The 15,856-nt window shown below is 62.5% G+C and overlaps 1 protein-coding gene across 1 annotated transcript in view; it reads left to right on the top strand.

The window, feature by feature from the left end:
- The window catches only part of LOC123836067 (SCO-spondin-like), a 52,387-nt gene that overhangs the window by 15,547 nt on the left and 20,984 nt on the right, over nucleotides 1–15,856 (top strand). Inside the window, 28 exon segments of the mRNA XM_064575626.1 lie at nucleotides 67–217; nucleotides 806–873; nucleotides 876–947; nucleotides 1,076–1,150; nucleotides 2,407–2,511; nucleotides 2,832–2,867; nucleotides 2,870–3,016; nucleotides 3,115–3,224; nucleotides 3,803–3,956; nucleotides 4,032–4,234; nucleotides 5,505–5,607; nucleotides 6,811–6,914; nucleotides 6,989–7,006; nucleotides 7,196–7,301; nucleotides 7,304–7,360; nucleotides 8,169–8,339; nucleotides 8,424–8,588; nucleotides 9,321–9,500; nucleotides 9,618–9,740; nucleotides 9,880–10,009; nucleotides 10,093–10,218; nucleotides 11,058–11,146; nucleotides 12,075–12,248; nucleotides 12,576–12,740; nucleotides 13,566–13,818; nucleotides 14,821–14,867; nucleotides 15,041–15,211; nucleotides 15,524–15,655. Of these exon segments, the coding sequence (XP_064431696.1) occupies nucleotides 67–217; nucleotides 806–873; nucleotides 876–947; nucleotides 1,076–1,150; nucleotides 2,407–2,511; nucleotides 2,832–2,867; nucleotides 2,870–3,016; nucleotides 3,115–3,224; nucleotides 3,803–3,956; nucleotides 4,032–4,234; nucleotides 5,505–5,607; nucleotides 6,811–6,914; nucleotides 6,989–7,006; nucleotides 7,196–7,301; nucleotides 7,304–7,360; nucleotides 8,169–8,339; nucleotides 8,424–8,588; nucleotides 9,321–9,500; nucleotides 9,618–9,740; nucleotides 9,880–10,009; nucleotides 10,093–10,218; nucleotides 11,058–11,146; nucleotides 12,075–12,248; nucleotides 12,576–12,740; nucleotides 13,566–13,818; nucleotides 14,821–14,867; nucleotides 15,041–15,211; nucleotides 15,524–15,655 (3,435 nt within the window).

The following is a 15,856-nucleotide window of genomic DNA, read 5'->3' as shown; positions in this document are numbered from 1 at the left end:
CCCTCCCGGGCCACCCAGCTGGGCACCCAGCCCTCTTCCAGCCCCTGACTCTTGGCCCTCCCTCAGTGAACTGTGGCTGGTCCTCTTGGTCCCCATGGGCTGAGTGCTTGGGCCCCTGTGGGAGCCAGAACATTCAGTGGTCCTTCCGGAGCCCCAACAACCCCCACCTCTCCGGCGAAGGTCGCCAGTGCCGAGGCATCCACCACAAGGCCCGCAGGTACTTGCACCCTCCCCGGGGACCCACAGGGACCTTTTCCCCTCGCCTCTGGCTCCCAGTTAGGAAGCTGCTGGTGAGCTCTTTCTCACTCGAGATGCTTCCATATGCACCATGGACCCCAGATGAGGAACCCCCCAACTCTGAGCCTTATTAGTCTAAACACCAGGACTCCCAGCACAGTTTTGGGGAACCCCTGGCCTTCTCCTGCACCAGTGTTACACCCTCCAAGTCCGAAAGGGGGATATAGGGAGCCCACAAATCTAGGGTCAGGTATGGGTCCTCTGGTTTGGTGGGGGGAGGGTTGCAGGGGTGTAGTCATATCTGCCTGCCCACCCCCCTCTGAAATGGGCTCCACGGGCCAGGGTTGTGGCACAGCTTGCTTCCACACCCCTCTCTGGGGCTAGTTGCAGTTTCTCGGGTGCAGGGGTGGGATCTGGGTGATAGGGAGCCCGAGCATCCCAGTCGGCCCAGGACTGTCCCAGTTTTATCACTGGGAAGTCCTGGGAAGCCACTCACTCGAGGCAAATCAGGACAGGTTGGTGGCCTGGGTGAGCCCGCTGGGCAGGCATGCAGCGGCCCTTCTTCCAGGTGCCGGATGGAGGCCTGTGCGGGCTGTGAGCGGCAGGGCCGGCTCCGTGGCGTGGGGGAGCGCTGGCGAGAGGCCCCTGCACGGTCTGCCAGTGTCTGCCCAGCAGCACCGTGCGCTGCTCCCCGTACTGCCCACTGGGCAGTTGCCCCCAGCTGAGGGGGCAGAGGGGCCTGGGCCGGGCCAGGGGAGGCGCAGGGTGCAAAGGCCAGGGTTGCAGGCAGCTGATAGACTGCGTCGGAGGTTGGCAGTGGCCAGCTCGGCATGTCCAGCCTGACTCTTGTGTCCACAGGACTGGGTCCTGGTGGAGGGAATGGGAGGTTCATGTTGCCGCTGCGCCCCGCCTGGTGAGTGGGTCTGGGGAATGGCAGGGGGACCCCAAGGGCAGGAGGACAGCAGGTGCTCAGCGGGAGCCCCAGGTGGCAGCACTGAGTCTGGGGGGGGGCCGTGGTTACAGGCCGCAGGGTAGTGGGAGCCTGGGTCCTGGATGCTGGGGAAGGAAGGGGCCCTCTGGGTGGGAGGACTGGTCTCTGCTCTCCTGAGGTCAGGTCTCCATCTCTGCCTGCCTCCTCTGTCTTTTTGAGGCTTTCTGCCTCCCGCCTTGAGGGTGCTTTCTTATCTCTGGTTCTATTGGGCCAGGTCTGGTTCCTTCCCTTTCCCCTAAGAGCAACTGAGACAAAGTTGAACTTCTTATTTTTTTTAAGATTTTATTTATTTATTTGACAGAGAGAGAGAGCGAGAGCAGGAACACAAGCAGGGGGAGTGGGAGAGGGAGAAGCAGGCTCCCCGCTGAGCAGGGAGCCGATGAAGGGCTCGATCCCAGGACCCTGGGACCGTGACCTTAGCCGAAGGCAAACGCTTAACGACTGAGCCACTCAGGTGCCTGAAGTTGAACTTTTTAAAGAGGAAACCGAGTTATAAATGAAACAGCAAGGGGCACCTGGGTGGCTCAGTTGGTTGAGCATCTGCGTCTGGCTCAGGTCATGATCCCAGGGTCCTGGCCCCTGCTCAGCGGGGAGCCTGCTTCTCCCTCTCCTCCCCACTCATGCTGTCTGTCGCTATCTCTGTCTATCTCCATCAAATAAATAAATAAAATCTTTAAAAAGATAAAAATAAATAAGTGAAACAGGAAAATACAAAGACTCGAAAACTGATGTGTTTATGGGTCCAGATTCCTTATCTGTAAAGTGTACCTACAGGCAGCTGAGGTTAGAGGAGAGCCAGCATACACAGTTGTACAGGTTGTTCACTGTACAAGTTAGTTGGCAAGTGGGAGCTAGACCCCAACCCTGCTTCCATCCAGAGATACCCTTACATAGTGCCCACAAAAGTCCCCTATTAGCAACAGTAGGCCTGAAGTGATTTCAGACTGGTGGTTTTATTCTACGTTCTCTAAATATTCAGTGGGAGTGGAAACCGTCAGCTCATGCCAAGGGAAGGAGGACAGACCTTTCCCAGCTGGGAGGTTGTTCTGGGGGCTCCCGGGAAGTCCTGGGAGAGAAAGTGCTCCAGGAAGTGGGGAGAGACCTGGGTGCCGGGGCAGGGGCCAGTGTGAGCCTATCTGCAAGTCTCTCCCTCCTGAGCCCTGAGTTTCCCTACACAGGAGAGAACCAGATGGTCCGCCCCCTGGCCACTCCTGCCCCCTCTCCAGCCTTCAGTGCCCAGATCGGACCCCCTCTGGTCACCTACGTTCTGCCTCTGCCTGGAGGTGAGGGCCACGAGCTGTCGTGGAACGGAGAGTGGACATTGCCCAGGGGTCACCCAGCCAGGAGGGGAGGCAGGCTAGCTCACTGGGATTTACCCCCGCCTTCCATGGGAGGACAGTTATCCTAAGGATCTGGAAGTCATCCTGGCTCAAGTTGCTGGTCTGACTGCCCTCTCTGGACCACCCTTCCATCCCGGGTCAAGGTCAACGTGGGGCCCTTGGCATGCCTCAGCTCCCCTGGTGACCTCCTGACTGTACCCCTGGGAGGCTCCTGCCACCGTCTGCCCTTCTCCCACTCCAGCCCCTCTCTCCTCTGCACTCAGACCCCTGCTATTCCCTGCTGGGCCTGGCCTGACTCCCTGGGGAAGCCTGAAGCTGGAGCCCCCCACCCAGGCTGCCCTCCTGGGGGCTCCCACCAAGGGGCCTGGCTATCCGGGTCGGAGCACTCAGCGGCACACCCGGCCCCCCTACCTGCTGCTGGACCTGCTGCTGCCCCAGAACCTCACTGGTCAGTGCAGTGGGGGCGGGGGCCGGAGGACTGGGCGGTGATGGTGGGCTGGGGGTGGGGCTCACTCTTTCAGCTCGGACCCCTGCCCCACCCCCCAGGCATCATGGTGCAGGGGGCTGGGTCCTCGGCCTTGCTCCAGTTCAGCAGCGATGGTCTACACTGGCACAACTATACCGATATCCTGCCTGGTATCCTGCCCCCAGCCAAGGTACGGCTGCCCGAGCCTCCTGGGCCAGTGGCCTTCTTTGTTTTTGTCTTTGTCCCTGAGCGCCTTCCAGTCTCCCTGAGGGACATTACTACCTTAGAGGCCTGTTGGACACCTGTCAGGAACAGGGGCTGTCAAAAGGGCATCAGAAGCTATCACAGTGGCTGAGGTGCAGGGCAGGTGTGCAAAGCTCTGGGGGGGGGCGGACTAAGGGGACATCAAGTTCATTGAGGATCGTAGGGACCACGTCAAGAGCAGCTGGGACACAGCCCTGCCCTTACGGGTTTGTAGCCTCCCCAGGGAGACAAGCCTCCCGAAGCAGGAGGAACCATGTATTTGCTCTGAATTCTGTCTCTGGGGATACACGAATGGGCACAACCCGGCCCCTGCCCTTGGGGCACCAGGGCCAGAACCCACAGCCTTGAGAGATCCTGATGAGTCATGCCAGGAGAGCCGGAGCTCTTCGTGCCTTGAAGTTTGGGGGGCTTGAATTGGGCGGGCCCACTCAGCGGGGTCAGGGGAGGCAGCCTGGAGAAAAGGCCGGCCCCGGGCCCGGTGAACGGGCCGCCCTGTCTCTGCAGCTTTCCCCTAGGAACCGGGAGGACGGGGCCCCCACAGTGCAGACCTTTCGCCAGATGATGCAGGCACAGCACGTCCGGGTGTGGCCCCAGGTCCGCCGCGGCCACGCCAACCGCAGCATCTCCCTGCAGGTGGAGCTGCTGGGCTGTGAGCCAGGTACCGGTGGGCTGGGGGAGGGAGGGGCGGCGCAGGGGGAGGGGCCGACGGGAGCCCTCAGCCATCCCCTCCCAGCAGTGTCCCCGCAGGCGGTGCCCCCGTGCCCAGGGGGCGGGCACCGCTGTGCCGGTGGTGAGTGGGCTCCGCGGGGGGAGCCGTGCGAGGGGCTGAAGGACTGTGAGGATGGCTCCGACGAGGAGGGCTGCGTGCCCCTGCCCGCAGCCACTGACAGGTATGGGGTGCCCTGCTGCCCAGCTTCGCCTTAGAGGGGCCGGCCTGTGAGAGATGCCCTGAGCCACCTTCAGCCCTGAGGTGCCCGTGGCGAGAGGCCCCTCCCACCATGGGATGCTCGGATGCGATGCCCTTTTCCTAGAGTCTGGAGGTTAGTGGTTCTCAAAATGTGGCCCCTGGACCAGCAGCATCAGCATCCCCTGGATGTTGTGAGCAATGCAGATTCTCAGGCCCCAGCTCAGACCTACTGAGACAGACCCTTGAGCCTGTAACAGAAATCTGCTTTACAAGCCCTCCAGGGGGGTTAATACACTGAAAACCACTGGGATAGTGTCCACTTCATCTAGTCTTAGCGGGCAGTGCCCTTCCAGAGTGCCCCAGCCCTGCCCTGCGCTGGGCCCACCCAGAGAGGGCACTGACCGCCCTGCTGGGGGCTGGAGGGGGGCTGCTCTGAGGTTGGGAGAGCCCCTGGAGTCCTTGATGATTTGTCTTCTCAGAGTCTGGTCCACAGCCAGGACCCCAGTGCTCTCGTCCACCCAGCCTGGACAGCTGCCCCCCCAGCCCACAGAGGTGAGTGGGGAGCTGCAGGCCCAGCAGGAGGGGGGTGCAGGGCATGGGGAGCCCCGGCCCTGGGGCCTCAGCAGCCATGTTCGCTTGCCCCGCCGTCTTCCACCCTCTCTTCACGCCTTCAGCCAGCATTGCCTCTCTGTGCATCCCTGGTCAGCTCTTGTAGTCTGCCTCAGCCCGTGAGACTTCTGGGGGCCAGCCCGGTACTGGATGGGCAGCTGGAGGCCAGAGGGGCAGAGAAGCCCCAGGCAGATGCCTGTGCTGGAGGAGTTTGGGAGATCGGAGAGGTCTTCACCACTGGGTAGTGAAGTTATGCCCACAGGGCTGGCACCAGGGCCTCAGGCGCTCAGAGCTGGGAAGAGCCCTATTTGTCCCTGGGGTCCCCAGAGGCTTCCTGGAAAAGGCTAGAAAGATGAGGGAGTTCTGTAATGTGGAGCTGAGGGGTAGACGCTCCCTCTGGAGAAGAGCCTGGTCAGGAACCCAGAGGGGAGAGTGATCATAGTGCTGAGGCCCACATGTGTGGATGCCGGTGGAAGACAGGGGTTTTGGGGGGCAGGAGCTGAAGCAGAATCCTAGGTGAGGCAGTGAGAGGAGCCCCTGAGCTCCCAGTACCTGGGGTGTCCAGCCCGGAGGTGTGCAGAGCAATGGGGCTCCACTCCCCAGCTCTACCCTGCACTTTGAGGACAGCGGAGGGGCCGTGGGACCCAGGCGCATCTCAATGGGAATGAGAGGTGGGTGCTTAGTCGCCAGGCAGGACTGCCCTTGGGGCCCAGGCTGAGCCCTCTCCCTCCACAGGCTCTGGCAGAGGCCGAACACTGGCATCCCTCGCGAGGGTCATCCATACCCCCCACAGGTATGTGCACAAACTCCAGGTCCCCCGTCCCCAGCCCGCAGGGTGAGGGACCATTACATCTCAGCGGTCAGTCTCCTGCTGACCCCTGACATCCCTCAGTGGAGCAGGGTGGCCTCGAGGAGGAAGACCTGGTCCCCATGGCCTCCTTGGCCAAATCCTGCCCCCGCCCACCCTCCTGGATTCCAGGGTTGGATGCCCCAGGCTGGCTCCCAGGGCCGAGCCTGGGCCCTGCGGTATGGCTGCCTTCCCCAGGTCCCTGGCCGGGACAGGTCTCCCTGGGGCTGTGGAACGCTGCCCGGCCCCACCTGCGGTCCCTCCACTCACCCATGAATGCAGCCAGGCACCCCTTTCGGAAGGGCTTGCTGGCAGCAAATGACAGGGAGGATGGGGTCACCAAGTTAGCAAGATCCTAAACTGGACAAGGAAGGAGCTCCCTGCGGCTGCCTGATCTGTCACCTGCGCGTTGGCCCAAGGAGAGCTGTCCCAGAGCGAGGTGGGGGAGGAGTGGGCTGTTCTTTTGTAAAAAGCAGATGAAGCAACTTATATCATCACTGGAGTCCATAACGTGCAGACCGTGGGATGAATTCTAATGTCATTCTAAATCTGCTTCTAGAAAAACGGCTGTCTTTTAATATTCATCTCTTTTTTTTTTTTAAAGATTTTATTTATTTATCTGAGACAGAGAGAATGAGCGAGACAGAGAGCACATGAGAGGGGGGAGGGTCAGAGGGAGAAGCAGGCTCCCCTCTGAGCAGGGAGCCCGATGCGGGACTCGATTCAGGGACTCCAGGATCATGACCTGAGCCGAAGGCAGACGCTTAACCATCTGAGCCACCCAGGCGCCCCAATATTCATCTCTTGTTGGCAAAGCAGAGTCTCAAACCCCTTTTCACTGTAGCTGCCAGGAAGTTGTCGGGTGCGGGGCCTTAAACACAGTACCGTCCCTTTGACTTGGAAGCTGCCCCGAGTGTCTATCTCAGCTCCAAACTAAGCTCTTTTCTACTTTCATGTAAAACCCTCCTGTGCTCCTTGGGCTGCGGAATCCCCCTTCATCTGTGGTCTGAAGCCCCTCAGAAGGTGGGGTATGGTCTGTCCTCACCCTGCACCACCCAGAGCCTGGATGCCCTTCCGAGAGCCTGTGTCTGCTTCGTCTCTCGGAAGGGGAGCTGGTGGGCCTCACCCCTCTCCCTCCTGCACCCGCAGGGAAGGGACCAGCGACTCAGGCCCTAGCCTCCGAGCCTCCTCACTTGAGTCCTGGGGAATCTGTGCAGACCGTGACCACCACCCCCATATCCCAGGTGACCCCAGTGGCCCCTGCTGGTAAGATTCCGTGGTCTTCTGCCTTCTAAGCCTGTTCATCCCAACAACGTCCCTGATGGAGGAAGCAGAGGCCCCGGGGGTTAGCCACTTGGCTCAAGATCACACAGCTTGAGGTCAGGGTTGTAGAAGGACCTAGGACCACGCCTCCTGAGGCAGCTCATGACTTTTCCATGGTCCCAAGAGAGGCAGGAGGTGGGGGCACACCAGTCAGGAGGAGGGAGGTTGGGGGCCGAGGGAGGGAGGACACCGTGGGCAGGTGTCCCGTCAGCCGGCTGTGGTGGTGCCCACAGTCCAGAGCGTCGCCCCAGAGCCCTTCGCCCCGGCAAGGTGCAGCCCAGGCCAGGTGCCCTGTGAGGTGCTGGGATGTGTGGAGCAGGGCAGCTGTGTGACAGGAGGGAGGACTGTCTGGACGGCTCCGACGAGAGGCACTGTGGTAAGCAGGGGGCCCTCAGGGCGCCCTGGAGGGTTTGAAGTCATGTGGGTGGCAGTGGCCAGAGGGCTTTAGGTTTGGGGAAGTCTCTGCCCCCTATTCCTACCTCATCTGGGAAGGAACTGTGGGGGGCTGGGGGTAGCAGAGAGTGAAAAGAAACTGAGTGGGTAAAACAGCCAGGAATGTGTGTGTCTTTGGGGATGGTCAGGGGGGCAAATGGGACAGGTCTCGGGTCCTAACCTGTTCCACAAACCCCGTCTGATCTTTGAGTGGATTCCTCTAACTATCCATTAATCCATCCATCTACCCATCCATATATCCACCCACCCTCCATTCACCCATCCCTCCTCCAGCCAGCCTTCCAGCATTCATTCAGCCACCCCATCCATCATTCCTCACCCATCCATCCATCCATCCATCCATCCATCCATCCATCGAAAGTAGATTACTATGCTCCCAGCCTAGCCTCTCAATCAGGGAAGGGGCACCCCTGGGAGCACCCATTCAAGAAGAGGGTATCCTAGGGAAGGAACTGTTCTTCTAGACAGTTCGATCTCTCTCTGGACACTCAGAGCCCTTAGCAAGCAGAGAGACCATGTGAGAGCCTGTAGTGAGTGAGCACAGACCCCCGGGTCTCACCCACACAGAGTAGAGAGAAGGCTGCCCGGGGTGTGGGAAGCTTCAGGAGAAAGGAGAGGCCGGACCTCTGGTCAACAAGCCGCTCTGCTCTTGGCCTGAGGTTGAAGGGGCTCAGTTTATCATCGGGTCAGGAATCACTTACGTGGCTCCCTTCCCCCGACCTCGCGGGCAGCGAGCCCTGTGCCCTTCACGGTGCCCACCACGGCCCTGCCCGGGCTGCCGGCCTCGCAAGCCCTCTGCTCCCCGAGCCAGCTGAGCTGCGGTAATGGGGAGTGCCTGCCGGCTGAGCGGCACTGTGACCTGCGGCCGGACTGCCAGGACGGCTCTGTTGAGGACGGCTGTGGTACGTGCCTGGCCAGGGGACACCTCTGAGGGCCCCGCTCCTGCGTGAGCCCCCTCTGAGTCCCGCCTCCCCGTCCCCCTGCAGTGGACTGTGGGCTGACGCCCTGGTCTGGCTGGAGCCTCTGCAGCCGCACCTGTGGGCTGGGCCTCGCCTTCCAGCGCCGGGACCTGCTGCGGCCTCCCCTGCCTGGGGGCAACTGCCCATCCGACAGGCTCCGCAGCCAGCCCTGCTTCGTGCAGACCTGCCCAGGTAACCGGCACCCAGGCCTCCTCAGGACCCCGGGGTGGGAACACCTGCCGTGGGCTCCCATCCAAGACCCACACCAGGGGGATGCCCTTGCTCTCCTGGGGACCCCAGGGTCCAGGCTCCTCTCCGGGACTCGAGGAGGCCAGCCCCTTCTGATGTCCCAGCCTTGTGCGTCCAGAAGGCTAATCGGGAAGCCTGCCCCTGGCCCTGCCCTTTTCCCTTTTCCTGCCTGAGTGGTTCTGGACGGGTCCTTAACCTCGAGTGTGGGAACTAGAGCAGCAGAGCGGGTCCCACTTCAGAGTGAGGGTGTTAATAGGCTGTGCCCAAGACCTGTAGCCTTTTTGTTCTGTAGATCTGAGGGAGTAGTCCCCACCTTGCCTCTGCATTGCAGAGGGGCTTCCTGCACCACACCCGGCCTCCTAACATGGTTTCTGTCTGCTGCCACCAGGAGGCGCCCTGCTCCAGGAGTCCCACTGTCCCAGCCCTTTCTGAGGGACCAGAGCCTTTATCCTGGGAGGCACCTAGAGCTCTTTGCTCAGGTCCACCCACCTAGGGGAGGTTTCCTGGGACAGGAGAGGAAGCTCACCCATCACCACGGGAGTCCCCGTGGTGCTGCCCTAGGCCACGTAGCTGGCCACTGTCCAGACTCCTCTGCTCTGCTGCCTTACTCTCTCCGGCACAGTCTGCATATCTTTGGGCTGACCTGGTCCACCTCCATTCTTTCTTCCCTTACAGTGGCTGGGGCGTGGGCTGTGTGGGGGGCTTGGGGGCCCTGCAGCGTCTCCTGTGGCGGTGGCCATCGGAGTCGCCGGAGGAGCTGTGTGGACCCCCCGCCCAAGAACGGTGGTGCCCCCTGCCCCGGGGCCTCCCACGAGGGGGCACCGTGCGCCCTGCACCCCTGCACAGGGGACACAGGTAAGGAAGCTGGGCTGGGCGGGGGCATCCAAGGGTGGAGCCCTGCGGGGGTGGGGCTGTGGGGGAAGGTCACCGGGCCTCCTGTACCCACCCCACCTAGTGTCCCTCTCCCACCAGACTGTGGGCTGGGCCGTGTGCATGTTGGTGCTGAGCTGTGCCGGAAGGGGCTGGTGGCTCCGTGTCCGCCCTCCTGCTTGGATCCTGAGGCCAACAGAAGCTGCAGCGGGCACTGTCTGGAGGGTGAGGCACCCCCAGCAAGCAGGAGTGCGGCGGGCAGAGCCCTCAGGGGAGCGTGGGGTACTCGCCGGCCCTTGGTCCCCAGCCTCCCCTCCCCGCTGCCCCATACTTGGGGCTGAGGACCCTCCTGCCTACACCCCAGGATGCCGCTGCCCCCCTGGGCTCCTCCTCCGTGATGCTCACTGCCTGCCCCTCTCTGAGTGCCCTTGCCTCGTGGGTGAAGAGCTGAAGCAGCCAGGGGTGCCCTTCCTCCTGGACAACTGCAGCCTCTGGTGAGGGTGTCTGCTCTGGTGGGGAGGACCTGGGTCAGGGGACCAGCCAGTCCTGACCTCCTCTGCCTCCCCCTCCCCCGCAGCATGTGTGAGAAGGGGGCCCTGCTGTGCGAACCAGAGGGCTGCCCCGTGCCCTGTGGCTGGTCAGCCTGGTCCTCCTGGGGTCCCTGTGACCGCTCCTGTGGCTCTGGAGTGAGGGCCAGGTTCAGGTGTGCAGGATGGAGCCATTGGTGAGGGGTGGGGAAGGGAAGGTGTGCAGGATGGAGCCATGGGGGGGAGGGAAAGGTGTGCAGGATAGAGCCATTGGTGGGTGGGGAGGGGAAGGTGTGCAGGATGGAGCCATTGGTGAGGGGTGGGGAAGGGAAGGTGTGCAGGATGGAGCCATTGGTGGGGGGAGGGGAAGGTGTGCAGAATGGAGCCATTGGTGGGTGGGGAGGGGAAGGTGTGCAGGATGGAGCCATTGGTGAGGGGTGGGGAAGGGAAGGTGTGCAGGATGGAGCCATTGGTGAGGGGTGGGGAAGGGAAGGTGTGCAGGATGGAGCCATTGGTGGGGGGAGGGGAAGGTGTGCAGAATGGAACCATTGGTGGGTGGGGAGGGGAAGGTGTGCAGGATGGAGCCATTGATGAGGGGTGGGGAAGGGAAGGTGTGCAGGATGGAGCCATTGGTGAGGGGTGGGGAAGGGAAGGTGTGCAGGATGGAGCCATTGGTGAGGGGTGGGGAAGGGAAGGTGTGCAGGATGGAGCCATTGGTGGGTGGGGAGGGGAAGGTGTGCAGGATGGAGCCATTGGTGGGTGGGGAGGGGAAGGTGTGCAGGATGGAGCCATTGGTGGGTGGGGAGGGGAAGGTGTGCAGGATGGAGCCATTGGTGAGGGGTGGGGAAGGGAAGGTGTGCAGGATGGAGCCATTGGTGGGGGGAGGGGAAGGAATATGGGAGAAGGAAGGGAAGGAGGTGGTGGAGGGAGGGTGGTGGTTGGAGGACAGGCAAACAAGGAAGACAGGTGAAAGCAGGGGGAGGAGCGGGGATGCTGAGGCTGCCTCTCCCCCCAGATCCCCTTCCAACCCTCCGGCTGCTTCTGGGGGCACCCCATGTGAAGGCGACACGTGTGTGCAGGCCTGCCACGTGGAGTGCAGGACAGGTACATTCAGGAGCCAAGATGCAGGAGCCTGCTACCCACCCCCCGACCCTCATGCCTGCCTCCCTCCTCCCAATTGCCGCCCTAGGAACACAGCAGGATTGACGGGGCCACTGGTTACCTGCATGGTGGTCAGTGCGGCCTTCCGGTCCAAGAAGGAGCCTTGGTGCCAGGGGCTTTGTCGGGGACAAGACAGAGGGTGGGGCCCAGGCGGCATCTTCCTCCCACATAGACAGCCCGGGTGCCACGAGCAGGCTGGTCTTGGGGGAACAGGGTGTCTGAGAGCAGGGGTGAAGCTGGTCCTGTTGGCCGAACGTGAGGCTGGGGTGGGCAATCAGAACAGAGACGCCAGACGAAGGAGCCCAGACTGTTTCCCTCTTCCACTGCCCGGGGTCCCCTCAGGAGAGCAGGTGCAGCAGAGACTGCAGAGCAGGTGGGCGCGACGGAGGTGAGAATGGGGTCCCTGGGGTCTGGGCCAGGCTCTCCCAGCAGGGGTGAGAAGAAGGGGGCAGTGGAGCAGGGCTGCTGGGGCACTCACAGGTGTCTGATTGACAGGTGTCTGTGGGGGCTTGGGTTTCCAGCATTGAAGCTGAACGAAGGACAGGTGTTTAGAAGACTCTGGAAGAGTTGAGCTGGGGGACAATGTGAGGGTGGGTAGGGGACGCGAAGTACCAGCAGGGCCACAGATGGGGGTGCGGCCTGAGCTGGAGCTTGGCTGAGCAGGAGGCCATTCTTTGAGAGTGAGACTTGGGCCCGGGGGTGGGGGTCCCAGAGGGGCAGAGGCCGAGCCTGAGCCTGAGCCCAGAGACGCACTCCCCGTCTTCACGAGTCCTTCCCTGGCCCCCATAGCTTCTCAGACCCGACCCGGCCTCCCAAGCCTCCCGGCTCTGCCAGGACCCCTGTGCGGAAGGCCTGCCCTTTGCCCCTCCAGAGGCGCCGGGCTGGACCCCCTGGGCGCCCTGGTCCTCCTGCTCCCAGAGCTGCCTTACCGTCGGAGGAGGCCCCGGTTGGCGCCATCGTTCCCGGCTCTGCCCCAGCCCCGGGGACACATCCTGCCCAGGAGAGGCCACCCAGGAGGAGCCCTGCAGCCCCGCTGTGTGCCCAGGTACGCCCCCCTCTGCCCCTGGAGCGCCCTGGGCACTAGGATGAGTTAAGGAGCAAAGGGGAAGAATGACCCGTTCTAAACACCTGGGGTGGGGAGGAGGCAGGGGGCTAGAGCAGACCTGTTGTCCTGAAGCTTCTCCTCCGCCCCCAGCCTGTGATTAACAGGGTGGGCCTAGCCTGGGGGCTGTTTGGGACAGCCCTGGCCGTGTGGATGTAGCTGAAACTAGTTCAGACCCCGCACACCACGCAGCCCCGGCCCTCCTGCGCCCCACCCCCTGCCCACACCTTTGCCCTCGTCCATGATGATGGACTTGGCTCTTCCTGACAGTGCCAGGCGCCTGGGGTCTGTGGGCTCCCTGGTCGGCCTGCTCGGCCCCCTGTGACGGAGGCATCCAGATATGCGGGCGCAGCTGCTCTGGCGTTACTCCCGGGGACCCCGAGTGCCAGGGGCCTCACAGCCAGACCAGGGATTGCAACACGCAGCCCTGCACAGGTGCCAGCCTCCCCCCCCACCCCTGCCCTTCTCTACTCAGCCATGCCCAGCCAGCCCCTGGGAATGCAGACCTCTCTTCACCCCCTTCCCACATCACTGCCCTCTGGCTCCAGGCCAGGCCAGACCCTGAGCTAAGAGGCTGCCGAACGTCCTCGTCTCCCTCCTCTGGCTCCTGTACCCTGGGCACCAGGCACGGACTGTGGCCCGAGGCTCGGGCTCTTTGCCCCTGCCTGCCCAAGGTCTCCTTCCCAGGCACGTGGCTCAGAACCACAGAACCACAGAACCACTCACTGCAGGAATTGCGAAAAGCAGAGCTGGCCCATCTTTAGAAGCCCCTGGCCCCGTCTACCTCGCCTTTCTCCTTTGAGCTCCCCCCCACCCCCAGCCCAGTGACTGCTCTCCTTTCAAGGATATTTGTGTTGGGGCGCCTGGGTGGTGCAGTCAGTTAAGCGCCCGACTCTTGGTTTCAGGCCCTGATCTCAGGGTCGTGGGATCGAGCCCCGTGTCGGGCTCCGAGCTTAGCACGGAGTCTGCTTAAGATTCTCTCTCCCTCTTTCTCTGCCCCCCACCCCCTTCAAATAAAAATAAATCTTAAAAAATAAAAAAATAAAAGGACATTTGTGTTAAAGTTAGACAAAGACATGAATCTTTACTGGCAACCTCTGGGCACTGGAGCGAACCTGCAAAGGAGGGAGAGTGGGAGGGGGCTTCCTCCAGCTTCTCAGTCCTGCTCGCCAGTCACCTGCATGCAGCCTCCTCTCGCCCCTCCCTCTCCTGGCCCTTTCCTCCCGCCCATGCTGAGACCCGCTCTGTCTTCCCGTCCAGCCCAGTGCCTGGGGGACATGGTGTTCCGCTCAGCAGAGCAGTGCCAGCGGGACGGGGGCCCCTGCCCTCAGCTGTGCCTGGCTCAGGACCCTGGGGTAGAGTGCGCCAGCTTCTGCGCCCCCGGCTGTGCCTGCCCCGGCGGCCTCTTCCTGCACAACGCCAGCTGCTAGCCCCGCACTCGGTGCCCCTGCCAGTTGCAGGGGCAGCTCTACGCCCCGGGAGCACGGGCTCGGCGGGACTCCTGCACCAACTGGTAGGCCACCAGCCTCCGGCGAGGGTGGGGGAGGGGCTCGGTGGCCCCAAGGGTGGCCAGGCGTGGACACACACCCCAGGGGTTCGTTCGTCTCCGTGGTGCCAGGCCTGGGCCCCGGGAATGCCAAAGCGAGTGAGGGGCTGCCTGGTCACCGGGCTGGGCGTCCGTGGGGAGACTGAGGCTCAGATAGGTGCGGTGATTGGTGAAGGGAGTAGGGGCCGGTGAGGGTCTTCTAGCCTCCCCTTCTAGTCACCTCTGCTCCCTTTCCTGGTTGTACTTCCCTACCTGGATCCACTTGATTTCGGCTCAAAAACCTTGACGCTGATGCCAGGTCCTGCCAGCAGGGGGCGCCCTCCCCCTTGTTCGTCCCACATTTCTGTTTTCTTCCCTTTCCTTGTCTCCATTCTACATGTTCCTCTTCTTTTTTCTTCCCTATCCCCTGCCCCCCAGCCCCCCCTTCATGCTTCCTTTCCCCCGCCCCCTTTCCCTTTTGCTTTTTCTCTCTCAGATTCTTTGTCTGGAATTTCCACGTATTTGAGTGGGGTAGGGGGGGCTTTAAACCACTGGAGAAAAGTAAAAGGAAATAAAGGTACACAGTTCTTCCCAAGAGACGTAGGCTAGGGTCTACTCCTTCTAAATCCCTCCTACCCGGCCCGGAGGAGCTGTTCAAAGTCCTTTCCAAACTGTAATAAATACAAACAGAATGAAAGTATGTGAAGGTGACTTCTTGACCAGAGTGAGGGAGGAAGGACAGCACTGTGCTGGGGGGCGCCAGGGAGCCCACGGCGGGGTGGGGGGCTGGGTGGGAGGGTCCGGATGAGAACCTCAGTCACCTCATGAAGTTCGAGGGGGATGCGGGGCGACTTGCTTTACTTTCTAGACCCTCCCTCGGGTTTCTCTTCTGTGCGGTGGACGCGGTGGTGCCGGCCGTGTGCCCCTGGGGACAGGTACCCAGAGCTCCACGGGCAGGGCCTGACTGTGGCCCCGATGGGTTCTCTGCAGTACCTGTGTCTCCGGTGAGATGGTGTGCACCTCGGAGCCCTGCCCAGGTACCCCCGACGCCCAGGAATCCGCGGTGGTGTGTCCTCAGGGACCATAGAGGATGCTGGCCCCTCCAGGTCAACTCCTGGGGTGTTGATGGTGCCCCGGAGAAGCTGGGGACCAGGGACCACTTGACCTGGCTTCACACCCGCTGTGTCCTTCCCCATCCCCACCCCGCCAGTGGCCTGTGGCTGGAGCCCCTGGACCCCGTGGAGTCTCTGCAGCCACAGCTGTGACATGGGCATTCGGCGGCGCTTCTGGGCAGGCACTGCGCCTCCAGCTGCCTTTGGGGGTGCTCTGTGCCAGGGCCCCAGCATGGAGGCCGAGTTCTGCAGCCTGCGGTCCTGTCGGGGTGAGAGCTGGGACCGAGGCCCTCAGAATCCTCCAGAGAGGAGCCAGGAACACCCCAGTCACTCCCCCCAGACCCCAAGAGAGGTGCAAGGGCCTACCCTAAAAGATGCCAGGAAGTGTCCTCAGAGAGCCCCGAGAGTCATTCCCAAGAGGGGTCCTCCATGGAGGCCAGCCCCGCTCAGGCCGAGGAGTGAGGCCTCCTGCAGTGTTGCAGGTGTGAGAAGGGGGGTGGTGCCCTAGGGTGTCTGAGTGGAGGACGGGGGTGTGGGGGGTGTGGGAGGTAGGGCCCACAGTGACCTGGCTGCCACCCCAGGTCCTGGTGGGGAGTGGGGCCCCTGGTCCCTGTGCTCCGTGCCCTGCGGCGGCGGCTACCAGAACCGCATCCAAGGCGGTAGCCTCAATGACCCTATGGAGTTCTCGGCCTACGGGCGGCAGCCCTGCGCAGGTGAGGGCTGTGCCCACCTCTCCGCTGCGCCCCGACCCTCAATAATCATCTCGCCCAGCCCAGAGCCTTGTCAACCCCTCCCTGTCACCGCAGGGGCCCCTGTCCCTGAGCTGCCGTGATGACCGCCCCCCCGGCCACACTAGAGCTGAGGCCGCTCCTGGGTTGGGAGCCCAGGGCAGAGTTGAATGGGCCTGGGCTGGG

Source organism: Mirounga angustirostris, unplaced genomic scaffold (assembly GCF_029215605.1).
Source record: "Mirounga angustirostris isolate CCGP_5_RB_7025 unplaced genomic scaffold, mMirAng1.0.hap1 SCAF_12, whole genome shotgun sequence".
Lineage (NCBI taxonomy): Eukaryota > Metazoa > Chordata > Mammalia > Carnivora > Phocidae > Mirounga > Mirounga angustirostris.
This window is presented reverse-complemented; position numbering and strand designations above follow the sequence as displayed.